The sequence below is a fragment of the Leptinotarsa decemlineata genome, unplaced genomic scaffold (assembly GCF_025532065.1).
Source record: "Leptinotarsa decemlineata unplaced genomic scaffold, Ldec_3_MD MMD2_tig00026282_RagTag_RagTag, whole genome shotgun sequence".
Classification (NCBI taxonomy): Eukaryota; Metazoa; Arthropoda; class Insecta; order Coleoptera; family Chrysomelidae; genus Leptinotarsa; species Leptinotarsa decemlineata.
This window is the reverse complement of record NW_027412668.1, coordinates 18,233,624-18,255,224: the sequence shown is the minus strand read 5'-3', so window position 1 is coordinate 18,255,224 and position 21,601 is coordinate 18,233,624. Positions and strand designations below refer to the sequence as shown.

The 21,601-nt window shown below is 35.7% G+C and overlaps 1 protein-coding gene and 1 long non-coding RNA gene across 2 annotated transcripts in view; one reads left to right on the top strand and one right to left on the bottom strand.

Annotated features, from left to right (window-relative positions):
* The window catches only part of Sans (SAM_USH1G_HARP domain-containing protein Sans), a 34,298-nt gene extending 14,429 nt beyond the window's left edge, over window positions 1-19,869 (bottom strand). Inside the window, exon 1 of the mRNA XM_074179942.1 lies at window positions 19,652-19,869. Coding sequence (XP_074036043.1) covers window positions 19,652-19,674 — 23 coding nt within the window. The 5' untranslated portion in view covers window positions 19,675-19,869. The remainder of the gene's footprint in view (window positions 1-19,651) is intronic.
* Window positions 17,021-18,668, top strand: LOC141484704 (uncharacterized). The gene is made up of 2 exons (XR_012466747.1): window positions 17,021-17,865; window positions 18,094-18,668. It is a non-coding gene; the product is annotated as an uncharacterized lncRNA (long non-coding RNA).
* Window positions 19,870-21,601: the final 1,732 nt, after the last annotated feature.

Below are 21,601 nucleotides of genomic sequence, written 5' to 3'. Positions count from 1 at the left end.
TATACATAGAAAGAAAGCAAATTTCAGCAGTTTTCCGAATTTTCAATAATATACAGGGTGTTCCTTTTAAAATAATCAAATTTCAGCAACTTTTTCAAGCAAACGAAAAAACTGTATTTTTTTACCACCCTGTTTTGAAGTAACGGAGATTAGGCTGACGTGTGGGAAGTGTCCAAGTATCACCTAACTCCAAACCAAATTTCGATATCATAGTACTTCTTAACTAAAAGATATCGGCATTTTTAGAAGTCATGATTTTCGAAGAAAAAAATTGAAATTAATTTTTATTTCGAAAACGGTAACAGATAGGTATAGGAAAATATCAAGAAAAGTTATCGGGCAATTGTTGGAGATTCCAAAAATAATATTATATACAGAGTGTTCCATTTGAAAAATCAAAGTTGCTACTGCTTTCTAATAGAAGCGGCAACACCGCATTGTCGAAAATATTTTAGTTGGCTAGAGAATGTCCGAATATGCCCTCCATTAAATTTTCAAAGTGATCCGTTGTCTGGTTCACCAGAAACATCTAATGTGCCATCCACCGTGAATCAGCCTGTATAGTGTCATCCCCAAAGTATGCACCATATGGGAAACTTATTTATTGAAGGTTTTTCGACAAAAAGTTATTCTTGATAAAAGTTTGCGCATTCCCTAAAACTAAACATGTGTCAAAGAAATTCAGTAAAACACACGTAATATACGAGGGGCCTTCAAATATTTGATTGTGAGACAGAAGCAAAGTACTCTTATTTTGAAAAATCTCTGAAAATGTTAATCAGAAAAGTTGTTCAGCTTTGAAAAATACATCTAGATTTGAAGTCATGACCATCCAAGCGAAGTTTATTTTTCTACCCATTTTTTTAAAATGGGGACTACGAAAAAAAAATTTGCTAAAACGATAAATAGACAGCATCCTGTATACGATGCTTTATTTCAAAAGCCTGCAATATTACAAATTACACAACGATGGTGTTAACCATGGTCAATTTTTTTGAAGAGTAAAATAAAGTCAAAAACCTTTGGAATATTCTGCAAAATCAATCGCCAAGGATACACTAAACATATTCATATAAGACATTTTCTTATAAGGGAACTGGTCTTAAATGAATGTATTTCAATTCAGGGCACCAAATAGCAGACACACTTACCAAACTGGTGTTCAAGCCAAGATTGAACATTTGACGACAAACAATGAGCTTTAACAAATTATTCGTTGAGAGGGTGTTGAAAAACAACCATTTTCATAATTTGTTTATATTCACATCGTAAATGTTTATGAGTAGTTAATAGATTTTGACGTAATAAAAATGTGAGTTAAACCGTCTCAAATGAAAACATTCATTCAAAAGTTTACTTGAGATATTTTCTCTACTTCAACAAATAATAAAAAACAAGTTATGAAAAAATTGCTATGCACTGAAATTTGTATTACACCATTGTCACAAAAATTTCTAGTGACTATTAATTATACCAATATTAACTGCCATTTGCGATATGACAATCTTCACAATCAGAATTGTCAATGAATACTACTGGAGTTTTTTCCCAACATCAAACCGTTATTTTAACACCTCGACACGTGTTTCGATCACAAAGTGATCATCTTCAAAAGGAAGATTAAACTTCCAGTTGAATCCTTTGTTTATAAAACACAACCTTCTGATATTGAAGAACTTAAAAGACGGATTACAGCAGTATGCCAGTCAATTCCTAATAAAGTTTTCCGTAATGCTAGAGGAGAGTTCGAAAAAAGCAGTTCGAAACAACTGTTTAGATCAAAATGGACATTTCGAATATTTTACAAGATAAGCGTAAGTAGATTTTATGTTTGAAATGTGTTTCTCGCAAATAAAATTTTATTTTGTAAATGCCTCGCGTAACACCTACATTTATTCCTCTCATTCAAGGGTGGGAACAGTGCTATCTACTCTTCTAAACATTTTTACTAAAAGGAGTAAGGAGTCAATACAATAATGAATCTCAGAACAGGCAGGTTCTAATTACATGCGTAAGTTTACAACGCTATTTTTCGAAAAATGCTCATCAAAAAATAAAACGTTAGGGTATCATTGATAGCATAATTGAACGCCAATCAAAATGATGTGTCACTTGACACTCCTCCCCATTTAAGATTTTAAGGGTAACATCTACCCCTTCTTGGGGGTTGAACCACGAGGGCTACAAATATCCCTTGAAAGTTTCCTCATTGACTAGAAAAATGGCCTGTTTTTTCAATTCTCCATATTATTTACTGGAGGGAAGATATTAAGAGTGAGAAGTTTTCAAATTAACACCCTGTATATAAAATTCAATAGAGATTTTTATGCGTGATAAAGTCATCGTGGTACATTTCTCAATATTGAAAAATAATTTATGACAGTTACCTAATTGTCATCTTGGCAAGGTCCACTTCGGGAAGCGTAGCTTGTAATATCCTCCAAAGCACGATAGACGTTGTTCACAGTTGGTGCCTGAAGGAGTAGATGTCTGTCAACTCCAGCAGAACTGTGATAATTCCCTTCATCAGAAGGAGAAAATTGGACGATTTAACGCCACTTTCCCTCAATGGTGAGGCCATTCCATTTGAAACGGAGGTGAAATATCTTGACATTGTCCTTGATGAAAAATTCACCTGGAAAGCTCATTCGAAAAAACTTTTACACAAAGTCAGACTGTCCCTATGGACATGTCGAAGGATTTGTGGTAAAACTTTGGGTGTAGGTCCCAAACAAATCCATTGGATTTATGTGATGATTGTCAGACCAATGATTACTTATGGTGCAATTGCCTGATTGCCGAAGGCTTTACAGAAAACGGCTCAGGTGAAGGCTCTCTCGCTTACAGAGACAAGCTTGTCCGGTCATCAGTGATGTCATCAGTACCACACTGTCAGTGGCCATGGAGATCCTTCTAGATCTATCTCCTCTCCACATTTTCCTGGAGAGAGAGGCTAAATGGACTGCATATAGACATGTGCACATTGCCAATTGCACAAATCAATTCAATGCAGACTACAACAGGCTGTTGGAAATGACCTCTGACTTTATGTCTCCAACTGTCAACTACGAACTGCCTCATAAAGTTCTGTTCCCGAGTAGACAGGACTGGATCCTCCGGGGTAGGAAATGGTTCACAAATGGATTAAAAACATCTTCCGGTTCCGGTGCAGGTGTTTTCAGTCGCAGACCCAGGACAGAGATATCAACCTATGCAACTGTATTTCAAGCGAAAAATTACGCTATTGAATTGTGTGCGGAGAGATTGGAAGAATCCAACCTCATACATAGGTCAATAAAAATATTCTCGGACAGTCAAGCGGCATTGGGAGCTCTTGGCTCCTACCGAGCAACGTATAAATTGGTAGCAAACTGCCAAAAAAGACTCTCCTCAATAGGAAGACTAAACAGATTGTCTCTGGTCTGGATTCCTGGCCATACTGGCCTGGAAGGCAATGAAGCTGCTGACTCTCTTGCAAAGGAGAGTACTGTAAGCACCTTCATCGGACCTGTCATTGGCATCGCTTTAGGCTTTGCCAAACAAAGATTGAACACGTGGATGGCAAGATGATTTAAGGACTTCTGGCAGAATTTTCCAGGATTGGCTTACTCCAAGGCTTTTACTCACACTTCGAAGCTTGACACCAAACAGTTGTTGGACTACACTGGTCACTGTCATTTGAATCATCATATGCAGAGGCTTGGACTGTCGGAAGACAGTGTGTGTCGCCTCTGTTTGGAAAATGATGAACCAGCAGAGCCACATACTTTGTGCCTGCCCCGCTGGGGACAAAATCAGGTTTTTAGAGTTCGGCAGAGCCGTACTCTTACCATCTAACCTGAAAGACCACTCATTGTACAAACTAATCGGTTTCGTTAAGAAGCGCTGTGTTCATAGGTGTGAGCAACAATAAACCCTTGCGGGTTGCAGTGGGGGGTCGAATAGACCCACTCACTTTGGACCTAACCTAATTTAACTAATTGTATATGGATATTATTATAATCTTAGTCTTCGTCAATAAAGCAAAAATAGTGTACACAGCCTTTCAAATTAGTACATGTTATAATGAAATTTCCGATTTCATATTCGAGTGAGAAATGGTCTAATCTCCAAAAACATCATTGCTTTCATGAACAAAGAGCGTTGCTTAGCAACACATTAAGATATAAGGTACCGTACTGTTCGATTTATCGGCCGCAAATGAGTAAAGAGTAAGTTGATGTACTGGACAAAATGAAATAATTTTCTTCATGATGAGAAAACAGTTTAGTGAACTGTAGCAAGTATTTCGCTACACAATAGTTTCGTCAGGCCAGGTTTGAGTAATTTTCTGAAAGTATCTGTAAACGTGTTGCGATATGATGAATTGTCTATGTGATTCATATTGATAAGGCGATAAAAGGTACATCATTGTTCATTATCACACTCGCGTAATTGGTAAATATGTTGAAGTGACTTCACGCAAAAGTGATAACATTTACTATGCGAATAAATCGATTTTTAGGATATTAATTTTCGTATACCTACAAGACAAAAAACGAATGTAACTCCTGTGAAAACTCATTTCATATTCTATTTTTCAACTGCGATATCTGGTAATTCAAATATTGTAGTATGTGGACTTGATGTTAAAATTTATAGTTACGATATATAATTCACCTCCTAAAATAGCTATACTTTATTACTTTTGAAAACAACTGTAAAAAAGTAAACTACCGATAGTAATATGTAATCAATTATTATTTGTTATTTTTTGAAGCTTTCGTCCAAACAAGAGTTTTTCGTGATTGAAAGCAAACAACAATTTGGTCTCCTTTTTTTAACTTGTAGCAGGAAAGGATGCTAGGTACATAAAAGTATATGATTTATCATGTATTTCATTGATGTCACATGCGTATTCTTTCGTTGACCCAACTATAGTGTTGCCATTTCATTTGGGTAAGAAGTTATTTCATTCTCCTTCAGCTTGTGACGGTATGTGAGGGGAAAACTAGCTTCGATCCGTCTGTATAGCAGGTAATTTTGCCGAGCAAGTTCTCTAAATGACTGTTCATTTTCACCTCTTCGTAGTTTGGAACTTCAACGAACATGTGTCGAAAATGTATTTTGCTGTCACGTAGTCCGAGAATTGGCTTGAAGTTCGTTCCTCCACATATTCCAAAATTTGTTTCGCTCGATTTCATGTGACTCGGTGAATTTTTCAGCCTGAATTGGTTTACCTCTGCTTTTGCCATTATTGCAGCTGTTGGAGTGGTTTTTTTTGCTCCCTTTATTCCTCAACATGTCTTTGCACCCTGCTTAGTTTGGTAATAGCGGCTGTTTGTTTCATATTTGGCCACCTGACATGATTATGTTATCATGAGTTTAACCAGTACGGTATAAAGCCAATGCATCATGTCTGGTTTCAACCCCAATGTATTTTCGTGAGCACATCTCGCCTGCATCAGTGCTAGCTCAACCTTTCTTTTTACTCTTTCTAGGTTTTGGTTTCAGGTCAGTCTGGGATCTCGTATCACTTCCAGCTATTTGTTTCCCCCTGATAGATGTGTCTCTTGGAGTTTCAGATATCCTAGACCCTTTGTTTTGGTACCCTAGTTGAATGCTACTATGGTCCATTTCATTGGGCTGTATTTGCGCCCGGACTAGGAAGTAAGTCGTCTTTATAAACAAGTTCTTTGTGTTCTTTATGGTACAGAAGGTGTAATAGCTCGTCCATTACAAGATTTCATAACAAAAGGGACAAACTTCCCCCTGCTACTATTTTTCATCCGATAATTGTTGTGTAAACCTATCTTACTCTAAACATGCAGACTATGCACCTGGAGTTGTGTAGTTGATTTATTTTCTCATCGACGCCTGACTGACGATGTCTGACGTAGTATTCAATGGAAGAGGTCTTAGACCCTTTGTTTTGGTCCCCGTGGTGAATGCCACTATGATCCATTTCGTTGGGCGTATATTCAGTCCTTTTTCATCGTTCCAACTAGTCATAATATTCAGGGCCTGCTGTACTATATTATACTAAGTGACAAAGAAAGGTAAAAACCCATTTATATTGAAAATATTTCAATAATTCTTTACTTACATACTTGACAGATAACAGCAAACAAACGAGTAAGTTTTCAGAGAAATTGAATGATCGTGAAACCAGTGAAGTTTAGTAGTGTATTGAAGATCCTCGATTAGGTGGTCTATATCCTGTTGGATTGGGGGATTGGGGTCAGTGGCAACACCCAATGGGGATGATAAGAAAAAAGTACGACATTTTTTATTCCCCGATATACTGTGCACATTCCAACAACCCTTCCGTGTTCTTCAAACCACTTATTCGCAATTGCTAACCGATGAACCGATCCCTAAGAGCCAAAAGTCAATCGGCGATCCTCAGGCGGTGTCGTTCCCCTGAGACAACCAGTGTCCCTAGCTCTGTGTTCTTGGCCTTCTTGGGTCCATGCCTGATAATATCTTAGACTAGTACGCAAAGATCGATTGGTTCTTCTTGAAATTTCTCCAACTGAAAAACCTGCTTCACGTAAGCTAACAATTCGTCCTCTCTCAAAATCACCAAGTTGAGGAATATGACGAAGTCTTCGCACTCCAGGCATAGTGTCAACAATACGAAATACTTTACAACAAACTCTTCAACAGTTAAAGCACAAATGATACTAAAAATTGGAGAAATCGATACGGCTGACATTTTTCTGGCTTTTTACTGACCTCAACATAAGTACACATGCAAAACATTATTGAAATATTTTCATTATAAATGGGTGATTACCTTTCTTTATCACTTAGTATATTATTACATTTGCGCCCTGGACTAGGAAGAATAAGTTGTCTTCATATATCAGTACTTTGTGTCCTTTATGGTCTAGAAGACGTAATAGCTCGTCCATTACAAGATTCCATAACAGAGGGAACACAATCTTCCCCGAGGACAACTCCTTGTTAACCCTGCCACTACTGTTCCTCCCATAATTGTTGTGTATAGCAATCTTATTCTAAGCATGTAGACTATCCACCTGCAGCTTGTGTCGTCGATCAATTTTCTCTTCGACGCGACGACTGACTGAGTATAGGGACGTATTATTAAATGAAAAAGGAGATCTTAGGCGAAGGCAATAAAACAAAGACATATAGTCACTGAAACACATCAGGCAGGTAATTCATGAACAGTGAAATTTATGACTGTAAGTATGGAAAGAAATATCCAGAAAGTCACTAGGATGCAGCGTTTTCTGGGGACTTGAAAGAAATGTATAAGTCAGACAGCTCCCAAGCATCGAAAAGGTGGAAATCAGATACATTCTACAAAACTGCAACCTTTCTTCATTACGCGTGTCGCATTAAGAATGTTGCATTGAATTTATTTTTTTGCGAGATGAAATTCTTAAAACAACTAGTGTATTTACTCTTTAAGAATTGATATCATATCCAATGACCACATAATATATACGATCATTAATTTAAACATTACAATGAATGTAGTAAGTTATTGTTGAATGACAGGCATACGCCATCACGGACTTTTTTTTGACCTGAAAGAAGAACAATATGTAATGAACGTATTCAAAAACACTTTATTGTGAGATTTTCACTAAACAGTTTTAGTGAACCCGTGTTTCGCCATACAATGGCTTCTTCGGGAGTGTCTTAACTAACTTTATTCTACGTATTCAATATGTTGTGAAACTCACAATAAAGTGTTTTTGAATACGTTAGTTATGGATTTTCATCAAGTATTGGCCAATTCCATCATATATAATATAATAATAATAATAATAATAATAATAATGTTTATTCACAGATATATCATTATATACATTTGATAGAGAATTTAGTTGAACAAACAGACAATATCACAAAAGTCACAGAAGTGACTTGTGCGTGATCACATAAATATGACAGATAATAACATTAAAAATAACACATAAATAATAATAATAATTGAAATATTACATTTTCACAATGACATTGAAATATACCAATCATGAAATAAAATGTATTGAAATATCTATTAATATGTTTTTAATAATCAAATTTGATGGGGGTGTAATTAGATCCAAACTGAAACTTTTACAAAAGAATCAACAGTCGAACAGAACGAATGAAACCGGGGTACATAGAAAATATTCTATATATCTGTGTACTAATTTTGCTGTAAGATGTTATTTTTCAATTTTTTTCAATTATTTGGTGGATCGCTTTCCGGTTTCTCTGATATACATATGTTTTCAACTCTCTTTTGAATTTTGATATTGATTGTTGAATTTTTATTTCATCAGGAAGAGTGTTGAAAGCCCTTGGACCCAAAAATTGATGACTTTTCTGGCCTACTGACTTGCTCATTATCGGTTGGACAAATTTGTTTCTTCCTCTGGTAAGATACGTATGATCCAGATTGAGAAGGTCAATTTTTTTTTGGAATACTGCAATATTCAGCTGTTCAAAGTATATTTGTCTCAGATCAAACGTTTTTGTCTCTTTATATACTTGATCACTGGAGTATCTACTATTTTTATTCAGGATAATTTTCAAGAATCTTCTTTGGGATACTTCCAATGCATCAAGGTGTGTTCTTGACACCCCGCCCCACCCGAGAATGCCGTATTTCAAGTGCGGTTCGACAAGACTCTTGTACAAAATGATTTTCTGATCTTGGTCCAAGTACTCCGTCACATACTTGAATCTATATAAGATGCATCGCAATTTTCTCAATAGATAGCTGATATGCTGATCCCACCGAAGATGTGAATCTATGATGATTCCTAAATATTTAATTTTTTCTTTTGGTTTTATTGCACATTTTGTTAGAGTAATATCAAATGTAGGAAGAAATGCATCTTGACAGTTGAATGGTAGGTAGTGTGTCTTTTCGAAATTTATTGATAAGAGGTTATAGTCGAACCACATTTTCAATTTATTGAGGTCTGTTTGAATTTTATTTTTCAGGTCATACCAGTTGTTGTCTGTATAAAAAAGGACAGTATCATCAGCAAAGCTTGTGATTTTTCCACTTTTTTCCGCACATAGTAGGTCGTTGAGGTATATTGTGAATAATATTGGTCCCAGTACCGTTCCTTGGGGTACTCCACATGTAATGGATTTTTTCCGACTCGTTTTCCCTTTGAATTTCAACATTTGCCCTCGGTCTGTTAGATAATTCTTTAATAATTCATATGATGAACCTCTTATACCTATGTCCTCAAGTTTTCGTAGAAGAATGGAATGGTCAACGGTATCGAAAGCCTTCGTGAGATCTATAAATACTGCTATTGATGGAATACCTTTATCTAATGCATTGTATATGTCTCCAGTTAAGACCTGAATTGCGTCCTGGGTAGATTTTCCCTCCCTAAAACCGTATTGTGTTGTTGAAAGTAATCCATATTTGTTAATAAATTTGCTCAATCTTGTTTTCAAAATTTTTTCTAGTATTTTGGCGAGGTTTGAAATCAAGGAAATAGGTCTATAGTTACTCATATCAGTTTTATCTCCGCTTTTATAAATAGGCGTGACTACCGACAGCTTAAAGGCAGAGGGAAATTCACCTGTTTCCAGAGATTTATTAATTATAATATTTAATGGTTTTTTTATATAGTCTGCTATGAGTTTTAATGTTTCTGCCTTTAAACCGTCGATTCCCGGAGCCTTTTTATTTTTCAGTTCACATATAACATTTTTTATTTCCTGTTCATCCGTCGGATTCAAAAAAATTGTTGTCTCATGAATTTTTTTATGTTCTACATAATTTAAGGGCTTCTCAATTCGTTTTGCTAAGTTTTTGCCGATATTAATGAAGAAATCATTGAATCTCTCTGCGATTTCAGAAGGTTCGTTTATCATCCTGCCGTTTTGATCTCTAATGGTGTTTGTTTCTTCACTCTTCTGGATATTCAACATTTCATTTACAGTTTTCCATAGTTTCGTTGATACGTTTTGTTCATTACTTATCCTTTTGTTATAATAATCTTTTTTAGCTTTTTTAATTTGTTTTTCTAGTTTTTTTTTGAACTCTGAAAATTTCCTCTTCAATGTTTCATTTTCCGGGTGTTTTTTTGTGTCACGATACAATCTATTTTTTTCGTTCACGGAATCAACCGAATGTTTTGTTATCCACTTATTTCTTTTTATATTTTTATGTTTTATCCTAGTGTATTTTGTGCAATTTCTAATACAGTTTTGTAGAGTAGTTATGAATGCGTCTGTCATAGAATTCAAATCTGGGCTACAAAGTATTTCATCCCAGTTTATCAGTTGAATTGTTTGTGTTAATTTATTTTCCTGAATTTGCTCATGATATTTGTTTTTACGCTCGTTAGAAGTATATGGTTTGCCACTCAGAACGATTTGCAGTAGTATAGTATAGTGGTCTGTTATAGATGATGCAATTGTTATGGGTAACATTTTATCGAAGTCATTATTTTTTGCTTTGACAAAAAGGTGATCCAGACATGTACTCGATTCCCTTTGCTCCCGAGTAGGAGTATTGATTGCCGAACGAAAACCATGCTCACCAAGAGTATCCAGATAATATTTTGAAACTTGATTATCTGTCAGAAGATCAATGTTTGCATCACCAATAATGAGGCTATAGTCAACATTTTCAGTTTCTTCGTTCAAAATGTTATCTAATTCATTCGTAAAAATTTCAGCATTAGTGGCTGGTGATCTGTAAAATGCATTAATAATAATTTCTTTTTCTTCAAATTTCCCATTTATTTTCAATAAATTGCTACCATTTAACTCCATCAAACTATGCGATAGGTATATTTCTGACTTTATGAAAACAACTACACCATCATTCTGATTATAGTATCCATAATTGTACAATGTTTTATAACCCTCAATATTATAGATAGATATATCCGAAACAATGCGAGTTTCTGAAAAAACAATGCAGTCGAAAATTGTATCTATTGTCTTCATAAATATTAGAAATTCATCTAAATGACACCCAATGCTGCAAATGTTCAAATGAATAATTTTAAAGTTTTTTGTTTCGTTTATTTTCAAAATGACACTCGTTTCTTCTGCGGTACTGAGTGGATATGTCTTTAATTTTTCAACTACAAAGTCACGAATGTAAGGGTCCATTTCAATTCGGTACTTGAGTAAGAAAACGAATATTTGGGTATAAAATTTGAATGATTATTTCAATGAACAAATTATAGTAAAAACATTCAAGAATTTGGAACAGTAACTAAACAGAAGGTAGTGTTAACAGAAGAATGTCAACTATTTCAACTCACTTATTAGATCTAAGTCTGATCCTCCATATGTCCTTAGTTAATGGCGGAACGGTTTGCTTAGGTAACTTTTTTGAAGGAGCTGCTTTTGGAGTATTTTCAGTCTCTGTGGATGTTTGCTTTTCTCCTGTATTTAGGCGAGTTTGTGAAATTTGGCTTTGTTCTTCCTTTTCTGTTTCGGGTATTTGATTTGAATGAGTACTTGGTGTTGACGGGGCACTATTAGTTTTGGGGTGTGGGTTCTTTTCGTATTCCAGGTCTTCAATGGTGTATGCAATGTTATTCACAAAGAGTTTATTTCCTCTGATATAACACCGATTTTGGGTGTTTTCTCTAGCTTGCATTAAATAAGTTCTCAAAATTTTATTCTCATTCCTTTGATTTTCGGTCAGATCGTGGGCAATATATATTTTTGATCCTTTCAGTTTGCGGCAATTCTGAAGGATTTCTTTTTTCTTCAATTGTGATACCAACTCAAGTTTTATAGGAGAATTTTCATCATTTCCCAATTTATAAATATGGCTAATGTCTGACTGTAATAGGTTCACATCAAGTAGTTGTTTGATTTGGTTACATATGAAATCGATTGATACTTCTTTAGGATTTTTGTCGAGCCCAAAAATGACTAGATTTTTCTTTCTATTCTCTTTCTCTAGTGACTCGACTTTATTTTTGAGTTCTAGATTTTCTTTCTCTAAACTCTTCACCTTAATCTTGAGGGATTCAATTTTCAGACTGACTCGTACTTCACTAGCTTCAATACTGTTTTTCAACTCACTCCTGTTTTTCACTATTTCATCATACAATTGCTTCAAAGTAATTTCCGTTTCATCGTTTCTCATTTTATCACTGTGGACGTGTGTGAGCACCTTAACGTCAATTATTTGTAGATTCTGGCTACCGCTTTTTGTGATGGTGAAATTTTTTAGGTCAGATGTTCGTTTATGATCTTGTTAAACTCTCAATATCAATATTGTTCATTTCTAAGTAAATCAAAATTAGATTTTGACTGCTCTCTTCATCAAATGTTGCACAACACAATACCATTAATTTGTTATTAGTTTAGAAATAATCGTCTGTGAGAAACCCACTGAAATTTAAGTTTATATCGGAGCTTCGAAGTATCACGTATCACGATAATACTGTAATATGTAATGAATTGTTTTGTAATATCTCAAAGGGATTAGGCAATGTTTTTGATGAAAACACATACGGGTAGCACCTCCGCCCCGACTCCATATGAATAAAATATTCATATCTCAACTAATTCACACAAAACATTATTGAATAATACATATAAATCTTCTTCTTGCATCACTTCGTCTATTGGCGAACACCGTATGAACATCCAATTGGTAGTTCTGGAGTTTATCGCGTTAGACAGGGTAGATAGGTTGGAAGTGGATGGTCTATTTGAGTCTCCACTACAACCCGAACTATAACCCGTATATTGTAGCTCACACCTATTCGAATCCATGCTAATAAATCCAGCAGAACAGGCACAGAGTATGTGCTGCTCTGCTCTGTTGGCGATTATCTTAGTCAGACGGTCGGTAGCCAGGCGGTTCGATGTGGGTGCTTTGTTCACTAACTCGAATTGACTGCCGTGTTGGTCGGTAGTTCAAGCCCTAATCTGAACGATAGATTTTTACTTGCTATCGTCCAACCCGTGTTATAGGAACCACACGTTAAAAGGTAAGACGTCGTTAATCTTTAGCTCGCACAAGTTTCGACTTCTGAGGGTTGTCGTTCGTAGAGTGCGTTAACGGAAAAACATATTTTAAACAGATTTTCAAACAGTTTGGTTGGCAAGACAAATGTGTATCTGGCAAATAGATCTCCTGTAACGCTTTTCAGAGAGAAGTCTTTCTATGGCTGCAGGTTACTAATTGCATCCACCTACCAGAAGAAGCTCTTCTGATATCCTCTCAGGTAACCTGTAGCATCCAGGTCGCAATAGGCATCTCTGACATTGTAGTTGTAGACCATCTTTAGGAATAAACTCTACGGTAGCCATAATGGCGAACTGAAGCATCCAGGCTGCAAAAGGAATCTCTGGCACTCTACTTGTAGACCATCTTTAGGAATAAACTCTGCGATAACCATAATGGCGAACTGAAGACATTCTAGTTGATTGGCGAATTTTGAGCTTGTCGGATGATCAAGATGCAAGATGACCGCAGCAACATTTCTATATGAGGGCAGAGAGACAAAAAGCAATTGTCGATCATTCAGGATGAACAATCCTCTGGATGACATCAAGCTCAAACATTTTTCAGGATTTTGCTTGTCGACGGAAGTCTAGAGCATGACTCAGTTGTGAGATCAATAGCAGAAATGCAGTGAAGATAAAAAGGATTTCTACTATGCGATTAAGCAGTTGAAGGATATAATGTAAAAAGCTCTTGGAGATGAAGCAGGTTTATCAATTAAAATTCAAGTTCAGGAGGAGCTCGACTAATAAAGTGAAAATCGTATCGCCAGTATGTTAATGTTGTTTTGGTGGAGTAATATATTACAACAAAAGGAAAAACTGAAGGGCTTTGCGAATATTTCGTCGTTCAGACACACGTTGAAGTTAGAGCTCATAGATTATCTAGTGAAAGTTTCAGATCAATATTTGTTAGTAAATTTGACAGGATACACTCCGGAGTACAACATAAAAACCAAGATTATGTAGAATTTAGATTAGAGATATGTGGTATCTTTATTGAAAATACGTTGAGTCTAAAGACTTGATAGATGATTGGGGTGGCATATAGATAGCAGATGGATTAGATAGGTAGTTATATACTTCATTTAGCTACAAGACGCACAGCTGATAACAGAAAAAGTCAATACAGTTCAATTGTTTGATTGATGATCAAGACAGGGAAATTCCAAACATGATTGATATTTTCGCCGATTTGATGGATGTGGTATCGAGAGAATCAACATGGGTTGAACAGGCTAGAATGAGGATTTTCCTCAACCGACTGTCGTCCCACACGAACGGAAACTCTCAAGCAAGCAAAGAATTTACGGGGTGATATCTTTCAAAGTACGATTTCTAGCATGGGTCTGACGATACTGAACGAATGCCTATCGTCACAGAGTTGGGATCGAACCAGTACCATATCGTTTTATTATCATCATCATCGAAATTGATCGTATTTGGTTACTTCATCGTTGGATAAGGCATTTATCACAGGTTCTAGTCTTATTGAATTAACCGCTTTTTCAGTCAGAAATGTGTTGAAGTTTTATGTTACTCTACTCATAAGTTTGTGAGTTATTATGCTACGAGTGACACTAATTTTGTTAATTTTAGAAACAATATCATGTTTTAATTTCACAGTGCTTCTTGGTGGGAAAAAAAATACCGTTCAAGCGAAACAATGACTTGAAAACTGTTAAAAGGACTTCTCTCCATCAGACGTTGGTTTGCTGACTTCAAACGTGATGCAGAACGCAGTGGCCGTATAAATGATACAGTAACACCAGAAAACATAAAAAAATCCACAAAATATTTTAGAATAATCGAAAAGTGAAGTTGCTTGAGTTAGCTGATATTGTGGAAGTATCAAAAAAACCTGTTGGTTTTATATTGCATGAGCTTTTGACTCTGTTCAAAAAGAGGTGCCGCCCGAGCTCATCATCATCATCATAAAAAACTGGAATTTTTGCATCGATAAGTGATAATGAAAACATAGATCCATCACTCCACTCCGGATCAAAACGATCGTCATCTGAGTGGAGAGCAACTGGTGAACAATCGGCTGGGAAGGTTATGGCCTCGGTATTTTGGGATATGCGTAGGTGTAATATGCATTGACTATCTTGAGAAGGGAAATACCATCAACAGTGAAAATTATATAGCGTTACTGGACCGTCTGAAGGCCGAAATTACAAAGAAACAACCGCACATGGCAAAGAAAAAAAATTTGTTTCATCATGACAATGCATCGTGTCACAAGTCAATCAAAACAATCGCAAAACTACATGAAATGAACTTCGAATTGCTTCCACCCCACATCCACCGTATTCGCCAGATTTGGCTCCCAGTGACTACTGGCTGTTGGCATACCTCAAAAAAATGCTCACTACGTTGCCACTTTTGAATAAAAAAAGCGTTTTCTTTCTTAGGCCGGGGACTTGTCAGCCCATGCGTTACATTATCTTGGCATCAGGGAGAGTCAAAGGTCAGCTGAGGCATTCAACCAACACTGGGAGGGTACCGGATCCCTTTTCGCTGTGGTTTGCTCTACATTGAAACCACAAAAAAAGTAACTTATCCGACTCTCTGAACTCGAAAGTTCTCTACGACTTCAATGCATGCTTCAATAATTTACGAATCTTGTTTTTTGACTGACAATGAACGCTGGACTATGGTATGTCAAAGTTGCACGACGCCAGAAGAATGGTATGAAGAATGGTATGAATGAAATTTATTCGAAAAATTAATATTCGGACCCAATGGCAGAATGGCAGGCTCGCCTTTTAGCGAATATCCCTCACGGATGAGGTAAGAGTCTTTGTCCCTCTTAATAGTCTAAATGATGCCAAAAATACACACTGAATCTTCAAAACACCGGGCACCATCTTGTCATAGACTTGTCACGGTAATGCGGGCGTGGCTTTGAAGTTTTTTTCGTCATATTTGGAGGAACGAAAGTATTTTGTGAGTGTCTCCGGTCGGAGATCTGCTGAGTACCCAGTTATGTTTGGTGTCCCACAGGGCTCCGTTTTAGGACCCTTGCTGTTTATTATATATTTCAATAATTTATGTATGAGTATTAACTCTGATGTGTCTTCCATTTTTTATGCAGATGACTCCACACTCGTTGTGAAAAATTTAGATAAAAACAGTGCTTTACTGACCCTTAATTGTTCAGAACAGAATGCTAAAGTTTGGTTTCGATGTAATTTCCTTTTCTTAAATGAAAGTAAAACGCAGCATCTCAGTTTGAACCATGCGGAAAAATCTGAGGATAGAGTTAAACTCTTGGGCCTTCATATAGACTCTCAACTAAATTTTTTATTTCACATTCAGGATCTAGCAAAACGTCTGGCCAAAGCTTCTTATGCGTTGCGTTAATTGAAATATCAACTGTCCTTTGATTATTTATAAATAGCGTACTTTGCTATGTTCCACGGTATAATGACTTATGGTTTGATTATTTGGGGAAGTGCGACTCATGCCAATCAAATATTCATAGCTCAAAAAAAAGTCATTAGAATAATTTCTTCTAGTGAGTATGACGCTCATTGTAAGCCCCTTTTTAAAAAAATTAACATCATGCCGCTGCCGTTGTTATATATTGGAGTGCCTCCTTTATGTAGAATAATTTCTTCTAGTGAGTATGACGCTCATTGTAAGCCCCTTTTTAAAAAAATTAACATCATACCGCTGCCTTGTTGTTATATATTGGAGTGCCTCCTTTATGTAGGGAGCAACATTTTGACGAATGAGGTAACCTCAAACTGCTATGTACATGGGGTACAGTACCAGAGGTGGTAGTGATCTGCGTCTTCCACTCTTCAGACTAACCAAATCTCATAATTCTTATTTGTATTTAGGTTTTAAAATGTTTAACGCCCTTCCGCAAAAACATAAAAATTTCATTACTTTAAAAACATTTAAAAATCAAATGCGCAAATATTTAGTTTATCATTGTTTCTATTCTGTAAAAGAATTTTTGCTTCATGGAAGTGCATGTGTGTGTGAGTATTGATTTTTTATTTATTTTTTTTATGTATATTTTTTTGTTTTTTTTATAGCATTTGTTTTGTTTTGTGTTTAATGACAAATGTAGACATGTTTTTATTGTATACACGAATAAATATATCTATATATATCTATCTATCTATCTATCATACCTCCTTTCCCTAGCTACTTGTGGGACCATTTATGAACCATGAAGTAGCCAAATATTCCAAATGAAGATTCCATGAAGCCAAAGGCGTAAAAGCCCTGCATGGCTAAGATGTATCGCTTTTATATGGGCATTTTGCTGTAGGTATTAAGAAGAAAATCTTGCATCTTGAACATCCGACGATCTCAATTTGGACCAATTAACTGGAATCACTTCAGTACGTTATCATGACTACCGTAGAGTTTTGGTAGTAATAAACTGATCGTAGATGAGGTCCTCGTGAGATAGAAAATGTACTTCGGTCGGTTCAATTTGATTAGGACGGTGACAGTGACGTCAGGTTTGATTCAAGAATAATTACGCCCAGGTATTGATTTCATGGCTGTCAGTTTCATCGCTGTTGGGAAGATGAGTTTTATTGCTGTAAAATGTCTTTTTGGTGGCCTGGCCTTCAATTTATTCATCATTTTATCGATTTGAAGAAGACAACCAGGAAAAAATTATCGAGGAGCAGATACTTAGCAACTAATCCGCTTGTGTTGTTTAATATTTTCGTCCGAAGCTTTTGAAAAGCATTTTTGAAAAGGATGATCGAGGGAGCATCTTCGAGACCTGCGAGGAATACCTACTAAGGTTAACAAAAAGGAGCAAAAGTCTTTGAAGATATTGCGTCCAGAAAAAATGGATATCATGTTAGGTAAAGAACGAGACAAAGAAGACATTTTCTGGGGCAGATGGGAAAGTTTGAGTGGAGAATGAAGGTGAGAAACAGAAATGAAGTATTCGAAAGTCGAGTAACAAAACTTTGTTATTTTGAAAGCAATGTTGAGTGAGTGGAGTTGAAACGCCTGTCACGGAGTAAGAGGAAATATATCTGTAATCGAAAATGCAGTTGTTTCATTTTTCATATTCTCGCATATGTATTGAAGGATACTTGGGTACTTGGGCTTTTTTAGTATCTGGCTTTTGATGAACTTCTATTCTTATAGGGACTGGAAGAATACTGCTGAAGGATTGAAGAAACTTTGAAAGATTGGTTCAAATGATACTGTTTTGTATGGCTTTGCAATGGATTTTGATCGTAGTTGCTTGACATGATCCTGTATAGTTCTTCCTGAATCGTTGAAATTCAAATAATGAACTGATTTGGTCTAAATGAAACTGTTTTCTGTGGCTTTGCAATGGTCATTGATAGGAGTTGATTGATATGCTTTTCTATTCCAAACTTACTTTCAACTTCTCCTAAATGCCGAACATTTTGGTATTGTTATTGGTGAATATTCTGACCTGGATATTTTTTCCTACTGGGAGCATGTCAGAGGAGTAGCTAATTGAGAACGTTCAGACTGATTGAGAAAAATTACATCTCATCGAATCCACATCTTCTGATGTACTTGAATAGAATTTTGCTGAAGATTTCCCACAATGTAAAGATGTACCGAATTTTATTTTTACTGGTTTAATTTCGACTTCATCAATATAATTTGTAGCAAGATGTCCAGGAACAACACATTTCTGGAAGACTCCTGAAGTGAATAGATCTAACATTCTTCTCTCTGAAATATTGATGTACTATCTGATACCTTAACTCGCGGGTAACCATGTGAAGCAAATATATTCTTCAATAAAGAAAATTGTTGTCGAACTCGATGGACTTTCTTTGGTGATTTTAACTTCTGTCCATTTATATTTTCCATCCAAAACCTATCATTAGAGTACCGGTTCTGCCTCCCTCAAGGTGAGGTCAGTAAACATAATGAAGGGCACGCTGCTTCATTTGGTGATTCTGTTAAAATAATTTAATTGAAAAGAGAAAACTCGGAGTCATCCTGATTTTCATTTGAGTTTTGTGTTACGGGAAAAAAGAATAATACCTGCTTTTAAATTTAGTTTATTGCTTTCTTGAATTTGTCCTGGACACTTTGCACCAGAGTTGAAAACAAATTTTTTGGAACATAGGAGGTACATATTTTTTATGAAATTTGACTCAGAATTCGATGATTGAATAATTATGTTATTTTTTCTATTTCGGTGCTATTCAACAGACTCTTTCCAAATATTTTTTACATTTTGCGACAGAAAAAGTAAATTATAACGCAACAAACTAGATCGATTCAATTATCTATCTATGACTTGTTCTGGGAGATTGACAAATGGAATTAAAAATACACCGAAAATTCGTATGAACAATTTGATTTTTGATTTACGATTCTATATTAATAATATATTTTTATCAGATGATTCAACCAAATTGAAGATAGTGACAACATTTATTACCCATCGAAAAATTATTTATAAAGTTGATAACAAGCTATCATATATTCCTAATATCTATATGAAACGAAGTAACCACATTAAACTGAACTTTATTTTCGAAGATAACAAAACTGATATTGACAGAGATTAATATTTTTTGCAAACGTATTAGAGAAAATAACAATGTCTTATTATGGCAGTAATCAATTTGAAATATCGTTGTAGAATCATAAAATATCCATATATCATCGACTAAACTATACTTAATGTGAGAATTTCAATTGTACTTACTTATGATATCTAGTGGTTGTCATTTTTCACCTGAAAAAGTTCACTATAACAAAAAATATATCGATTTTACTTTCACACACAAACTTGTGGAATCTTTGATCTCGACCCGACATCAATATTTACATCTCATATTCGACATACAAATAAAACATTCTAACGGATTGTGTATGGCCTACTGATATCATTCACCTGTGTTTGGCCACCTGGCAGATGAAATAATTAGGATAATCGGCTATGATCGTGGTGAACGACAATGGACGACCAGGAATGCTTATTTAAAACCTGATGACTTAAATGAGGTGGAGTCATCTCTGGAGTGATTGATACACTTTCATGCGGAATGTAAACTTGCATTGGGGCGTCCACGTACGGCATCGTTGTTCGAAGGGAAATTTCTCTTCAAACAACGACCAGTGTGGTAAGTCTAACTTTAATGATTTGTTTCTGGAAGATAGATGGCGCAATCAGTAAAGATCTGAATGGAAATATTGGTATATTCGTTGTTCAAACAAGCATTAGTAATAGTAATATGTATCGAAATCCTGGTGTTTCACCCATTCGCTTTTATTTCGTTGAAAACTCCGGACGTGAGGAATGAGACTGACCTCACTTTGTGAAAATGTTCAGTGTTTTATACAGGGTGTTTCAAATGAGATCCTCACCAGCATTGGGATCTCGGAAACTATGAGAGATACGGAGATGGTTAAATTGGGGCAAAGTTGCACATTTACCTGACTAACAATATTTCGTTGAGAAAGTTCTGAAAATCCAAGTACATCAGAAAAAAACAGAAATCTCGGAAAATGGTTTTTATTTTTTTCTGGTTTATTTTTCGAAGGATTCGAAAATAAATTGTACTTTCACATTGCCACTTTTTCCTTGCTACATAATGGTGATTTCAGATCTGCTATCCGACGTTTCGTCTTCCGGCCACCATCATCAAATTTATTTTTTATTATGGGCGGTGAGATTTTGATCCAATAACTTGAACATAGTTCCATGTGGTTGTCGTCATTTGGGATACACGTTTAAATGCATTTCCAATGTCCTAATACTGTTTCTATCGTATTTGTATCATATCTCTTTTTTGTTCATTCGTGAAAGCCACTTTTTGACAAAAATCCAATGACTTATACAATATCAAAATGTCATTGAGTGTAACAAATTGAAAGTTAAATTTAGAAACAAGTCAAAGCCTATTGTGATAATAATACCCACCCAATTTTTCGAAAAAAAAATGATAACTTATGATACATCATTGAAAAGGTAAAATCTGGTTCTATTCAAAACAGAAAAAATCCAATGTAGCGCCTATAGGAAAAAATAAAGTTGATGATGGTAGCCGGAAGACGAAACGTCGGGTGGCAAATGTGAAAACCCCATTATGTAGCGGGGAAAAAGTGGCAATGTAGAAGTGCAATTTATTTTCGAATCCTTCGAAAACGAAGTCCAGAAAAAAATAACCATTTTCTGAAATTTCTGTTTTTTCCGGATATCTATGGATATACTCGAAATTTTAGAATTTTCTCAACAGCATATTGTTAGCCAGGTGAATGCGCAACTTTACCCTTGTTCAACCATCTTCGTATCTATCATAGTTTCCGAGATCCCAATGGTGAGGATCGAATTTGAAACACCCTGTATATAGACCATACCGTAAAATACCTTTTCACTTGATATCAATTTGTTTCCAGAAGAAAATCGGAGTGCCAACTTAACATTGTCAAGCAGTCTAACTTGAGCATTTCAATAATGTTGTAGGTCACATGGAGAAGGGGTCTAAGTAATCACACCAGCGATATCCTGTACATCTTGTTCTGTTGTACCTAATCGAATATTTCACTTGCAAAGGGGAACCGAAAACCAACTGCATTGTTGGCATGGCTCGATGGAACACCGGGAATAATAAAAAAGCTAGTTTATACCAGGCTGATACCATCCAAGTGTGGT